The 6,325-nt window shown below is 51.6% G+C and overlaps 1 protein-coding gene across 3 annotated transcripts in view; it reads right to left on the bottom strand.

Annotated features, from left to right (window-relative positions):
• LOC134935887 (protein INCA1-like) overlaps window positions 1-6,325 on the bottom strand; it is a 211,451-nt gene that overhangs the window by 1,826 nt on the left and 203,300 nt on the right. For all 3 annotated transcript variants that reach the window (XM_063930737.1, XM_063930739.1, XM_063930738.1), the window contains exons 7-8: window positions 3,556-3,954; window positions 1-3,309 (exon numbers count right to left, since the gene is read on the bottom strand). The exon at window positions 1-3,309 is cut by the window's left edge and continues 1,826 nt beyond it. In XM_063930737.1, the coding sequence (XP_063786807.1) occupies window positions 3,859-3,954 (96 nt within the window). In that variant the 3' untranslated portion in view covers window positions 1-3,309; window positions 3,556-3,858. The remainder of the gene's footprint in view (window positions 3,310-3,555; window positions 3,955-6,325) is intronic.

The following is a 6,325-nucleotide window of genomic DNA, read 5'->3' as shown; positions in this document are numbered from 1 at the left end:
AGCCTGCACCTGCTGGGGTATAACATTCCTAGTCTACACCTGCTGGGGTATAACATGGCTAGCCTGCACCTGCTGGGGTATAACATGCCTAATCTACACCTGCTGGGGTATAACATGGCTAGCCTACGCCTGCTAGGGTATAACATGGCTGATCTACACCTGCTGGGGTATAACATGGCTGGCCTGCACCTGCTGGGGTATAACATGCCTAATCTACACCTGCTGGGGTATAACATGCCTAGTCTACACCTGCTGGGGTATAACATGGCTAGCCTACACCTGCTGGGGTATAACATGCCTATCCTACACCTGCTGGGGTATAACATGCCTAATCTACACCTGCTGGGGTATAACATGCCTAGCCTACACCTGCTGGGGTAAAACATGCCTAATCTACACCTGCTGGGGTATAACATGGCTAGCCTAAACCTGCTGGGGTATAACATGCCTAGTCTACACCTGCTGGGGTATAACATGGCTAGCCTACACCTGCTGGGGTATAACATGGCTAGTCTACACCTGCTGGGGTATAACATGCCTAATCTACACCTGCTGGGGTATAACATGGCTAGCCTACACCTGCTGGGGTATAACATGGCTACCCTACACCTGCTGGGGTATAACATGCGTAGCCTACACCTGCTGGGGTATAACATGCCTAATCTACACCTGCTGGGGTATAACATGGCTAGCCTGCACCTGCTGGGGTATAACATGGCTGATCTACACCTGCTGGGGTATAACATGCCTAGCCTACACCTGCTGGGGTATAACATGCCTAATCTACACGTGCTGGGGTATAACATGGCTAGCCTACACCTGCTGGGGTATAACATGCCTAGTCTACACCTGCTGGGGTATAACATGGCTAGCCTACACCTGCTGGGGTATAACATGGCTAGTCTACACCTGCTGGGGTATAACATGCCTAATCTACAGCTGCTGGGGTATAACATGGCTAGCCTACACCTGCTGGGGTATAACATGGCTACCCTACACCTGCTGGGGTATAACATGCCTAGCCTGCACCTGCTGGGGTATAACATTCCTAGTCTACACCTGCTGGGGTATAACATGGCTAGCCTGCACCTGCTGGGGTATAACATGCCTAATCTACACCTGCTGGGGTATAACATGGCTAGCCTACGCCTGCTAGGGTATAACATGGCTGATCTACACCTGCTGGGGTATAACATGGCTAGCCTGCACCTGCTGGGGTATAACATGCCTAATCTACACCTGCTGGGGTATAACATGCCTAGCCTGCACCTGCTGGGGTATAACATGGCTGATCTACACCTGCTGGGGTATAACATGCCTAATCTACACCTGCTGGGGTATAACATGCCTAGCCTGCACCTGCTGGGGTATATCATGCCTAATCTACACCTGCTGGGGTATAACATGGCTAGCCTACACCTGCTGGGGTATAACATGCCTAGCCTACACCTGCTGGGGTATAACATGCCTAGCCTGCACCTGCTGGGATATAACATGCCTAATCTACACCTGCTGGGGTATAACATGCCTAATCTACACCTGCTGGGGTATAACATGGCTAGCCTACACCTGCTGGGGTATAACATGCCTAGCCTACACCTGCTGGGGTATAACATGGCTAGCCTATACCTGCTGGGGTATAACATGCCTAATCTACACCTGCTGGGGTATAACATGGCTAGCCTGCACCTGCTGGGGTATAACATGGCTGATCTACACCTGCTGGGGTATAACATGCCTAGCCTGCACCTGCTGGGGTATAACATTCCTAGTCTACACCTGCTGGGGTATAACATGGCTAGCCTGCACCTGCTGGGGTATAACATGCCTAATCTACACCTGCTGGGGTATAACATGGCTAGCCTACGCCTGCTAGGGTATAACATGGCTGATCTACACCTGCTGGGGTATAACATGGCTGGCCTGCACCTGCTGGGGTATAACATGCCTAATCTACACCTGCTGGGGTATAACATGCCTAGCCTGCACCTGCTGGGGTATAACATGGCTGATCTACACCTGCTGGGGTATAACATGCCTAATCTACACCTGCTGGGGTATAACATGCCTAGCCTGCACCTGCTGGGGTATATCATGCCTAATCTACACCTGCTGGGGTATAACATGGCTAGCCTACACCTGCTGGGGTATAACATGCCTAGCCTACACCTGCTGGGGTATAACATGCCTAGCCTGCACCTGCTGGGATATAACATGCCTAATCTACACCTGCTGGGGTATAACATGCCTAATCTACACCTGCTGGGGTATAACAAGGCTAGTCTACACCTGCTGGGGTATAACATGCCTAGCCTACACCTGCTGGGGTATAACATGCCTAATCTACACCTGCTGGGGTATAACATGCCTAGCCTGCACCTGCTGGGGTATAACATGCCTAATCTACACCTGCTGGGGTATAACATGGCTAGCCTACACCTGCTGGGGTATAACATGCCTAATCTACACCTGCTGGGGTATAACATGCCTAGCCTGCACCTGCTGGGGTATAACATGCCTAGTCTACATCTGATGGGGTATAACATGCCTAATCTACACCTGCTGGGGTATAGCATGCCTAGCCTACACCTGCTGGGGTATAACATGCCTAGTCTACACCTGCTGGGGTATAACATGCCTAGTCTACACCTGCTGGGGTATAACATGCCTAATCTACACTTGCTGGGGTATAACATGCCTAGCCTGCACCTGCTGGGGTATAACATGCCTAATCTACACCTGCTGGGTTATAACATGCCTAATCTACACCTGCTGGGGTATAACATGCCTAATCTACACCTGCTGGGGTATAACATGCCTAATCTACACCTGCTGGGGTATAACATGGCTAGTCTACACCTGCTGGGTTATAACATGCCTAATCTACACCTGGTGGGGTATAACATGCCTAGTCTACACATGCTGGGGTATAACTTGCCGAGCCTACAGCTGCTGGGGTATAACATGCCTAATCTACACCTGCTGGGGTATAACATGCCTAGTCTACACCTGCTGGGGTATAACATGCCTAATCTACACCTGCTGGGGTATAACATGCCTAGTCTACACCGGCTGGGGTATAACATGCCTAATCTACACCTGCTGGGGTATAACATGCCTAGTCTACACCTGCTGGGGTATAACATGCCTAATATACACCTGCTGGGGTATAACATGCCTAATCTACACCTGCTGGGGTATAACATGCCTAATCTACACCTGCTGGGGTATAACATGCCTAATCTACACCTGCTGGGGTATAACATGCCTAATCTGCACCTGCTGGGGTATAACATGCCTAGCCTGCACCTGCTGGGGTATAACATGCCTAATCTACACCTGCTGGGGTATAACATGCCTAATCTACACCTGCTGGGGTATAACATGCCTAATCTACACCTGCTGGGGTATAACATGGCTAGTCTACATCTACACCTGCTGGGTTATAACATGCCTAATCTACAACTGCTGGGGTATAACATGCCTAGCCTGCACCCGCTGGGGTATAACATGGCTGATCTACACCTGCTGGGGTATAACATGCCTAATCTACACCTGCTGGGGTATAACATGGATAGAACATGTCTAATCTACCCTGGTGGTATAACATGACTAATCAGCCTCGGGAGGGTATAACATGAAGGGGGGGGGGTATAAATACAGCGGGGGGGGGGTATAACATGGAGAGGGGGGGGGGTTATAAATACAGCGGGGGGGGGGGGGGGGTATAACACCTAATCTCCCCACCAGGGGATGTATTTCCACTGAACGATTCTGGAATGTAACAGAACTACCAAATAAAACCACACGGATACATTAAACAGCATGTAAAATATTCAGCGTCTGCGGCCGGTCCTTCTAGAAGAGGCCTCCGGGGGCGCCGTGCGTCTCCAGGTCGCTGTCCAGGTAACATGAGGAGACATCATCCGCGGCGCTCATCCAGGGAAACACCACCTGCATGTGACAGAGCGGCATCAGGGGTAATTACATCCGCACCAATACCATACACGTACAGCACATACATCACTGATCCCGCCCACACATGGAACACACATGGAACACACATGTACACACCCCACATCTGCTTGGCGTTACGCAGCTCTGTGTGAGATTACGCTTTCCGTGTGTTAATGTGCTGGTTGGGGATATAATACTGTTATAATCAGAATAATGGCAGGTGTGGGTATCGGACTGGAGCTATCCACCAATCAGAGCGCAGCATTCTCTGCCTGCCTCCCAGCCTGCAGCCAGACAGTGAATGGCTGTCAGCTTGCCGATAGGTGGATGGCTGGAACTATCCACCAATCAGAGTGCAGCATTCTCTGCCTGCCTCCCAGCCTGCAGACAGTGAATGGCTGTCAGCTTGCCGATAGGTGGATGGCTGGAACTATCCACCAATCAAAGTGCCGCATTCTCTGCCTGCAGCCAGACAGTGAATGGCTGTCAGCATGCCGATAGGTGGATGGCTGGAACTATCCACCAATCAGAGTGCAGCATTCTCTGCCTGCCTCCCAGCCTGCAGACAGTGAATGGCTGTCAGCATGCCGATAGATGGATGGCTTGAACTCTCCACCGATCAGAGCGCAGCATTCTCTGCCTGCCTCCCAGCCTGCAGCCAGACAGTGAATGGCTGTCAGCTTGCCGATAGGTGGATGGCTGGAACTATCCACCAATCAGAGTGCAGCATTCTCTGCCTGCCTCCCAGCCTGCAGACAGTGAATGGCTGTCAGCTTGCCGATAGGTGGATGGCTGGAACTATCCACCAATCAGAGCGCAGCATTCTCTGCCTGCCACCCAGCCTGCAGCCAGACAGTAAATGGCTGTCAGCATGCCGATAGGTGGATGGCTGGAACTATCCACCAATCAAAGTGCCGCATTCTCTGCCTGCCTCCCAGCCTGCAGCCAGACAGTGAATGGCTGTCAGCATGCCGATAGGTGGATGGCTGGAACTATCCACCAATCAGAGTGCAGCATTCTCTGCCTGCCTCCCAGCCTGCAGACAGTGAATGGCTGTCAGCATGCCGATAGGTGGATGGCTGGAACTCTCCACCGATCAGAGCGCAGCATTCTCTGCCTGTCTCCCAGCCTGCAGCCAGACAGTGAATGGCTGTCAGCATGCCGGTAGGTGGATGGCTGGAACTATCCACCAATCAGAGCGCAGGAACTATCCACCAATCTGCCTGCCTCCCAGCCTGCAGCCAGACAGTGAATGGCTGTCAGCATGCCGATAGGTGGATGGCTGGAACTATCCACCAATCAGAGCGCAGCATTCTCTGCCTGCCTCCCAGTGTTAGGTTCCTGGTGCTCAGAACAAGGGAGATGTTATGAAGCGAGTCCAGAGCACCAGGACGTAATGCTGGGAAAGGGGAATGGAAAGGGAATAGCCCCTGGCGCCCTAACTCCGTTGTCTCGCCCATGTGGTCAGAAATCCCCTGCGAGACTATGGTTGCTTGAGCCCATGGCAGCCGCGTTTGAAGGGCGGATTATGTCTGCCCAACTCCGATGCCCCCTCAGGTCTTAATGGGAGACAAAGGGAAATCCGAGACAGGGTGATAACAAGGGGCCCTCTGACTAAACAACCAGGCCAGGGGCTACAAGCTAACTGACTAAACCTGAGGTATGTGCGGTAACCCGCCAGGGAAAAGGACAACCAAAATCCACTAGTCCGTACTCCTACCCAGCACCGCTAGATACCAGAGTGGATCTGTGGGAGCGGAATCCTCCGCAAAAGCTCCGGAACACAAATAATAAAAGATAAATAATTAAGCGGCCCAGCCGCAACACACGGCTACGCCGTGACTCACGGACACCACTGGATGTTCAAAGGTGCTCAGTCAGGACTCCAGGAACAGATGACGACTTCCGAGTACAGGACAACTGAGAACAGGAACGACCGGATACAGCAGGACTGGAAACACTTTCAGCAAACAGATTCAGCATTCAGGAAGCTCAGGAACTAGCAGGAACCAAGCTCAGAACTCAAGCAGACTGAAAACCCAGAAATATCACCAGCATCTGCGAACTGCAATCAGCCAGCATATAACAGAGAGGCCTAATTAATAATCCAGTGCAGCTGGCCTATTGCAGGACTCCAAGCTGACAAGATGCAATTAGCAGCCAGATGAGGCTGAACACATGGGAACAAGCTGCAATTGCACAGACTCACCAGCGGCAGCAGACAAGAGTAATCTAAAACAGAGCAATGGGAAATCCTGGCATGCAAGACAACTAAATAAACATAAAATAGAAATGAACCACTACCTGTGGTTCATAACAGTATCCCCTCCTTAAGGGTGAGCTCCGAGCACCCCATGACACCCATGGG

Source organism: Pseudophryne corroboree, chromosome 6 (assembly GCF_028390025.1).
Source record: "Pseudophryne corroboree isolate aPseCor3 chromosome 6, aPseCor3.hap2, whole genome shotgun sequence".
Classification (NCBI taxonomy): Eukaryota; Metazoa; Chordata; class Amphibia; order Anura; family Myobatrachidae; genus Pseudophryne; species Pseudophryne corroboree.
The sequence above is the reverse complement of the archived record's forward strand: the minus strand, read 5'-3'. Positions and strand labels throughout refer to the sequence as shown.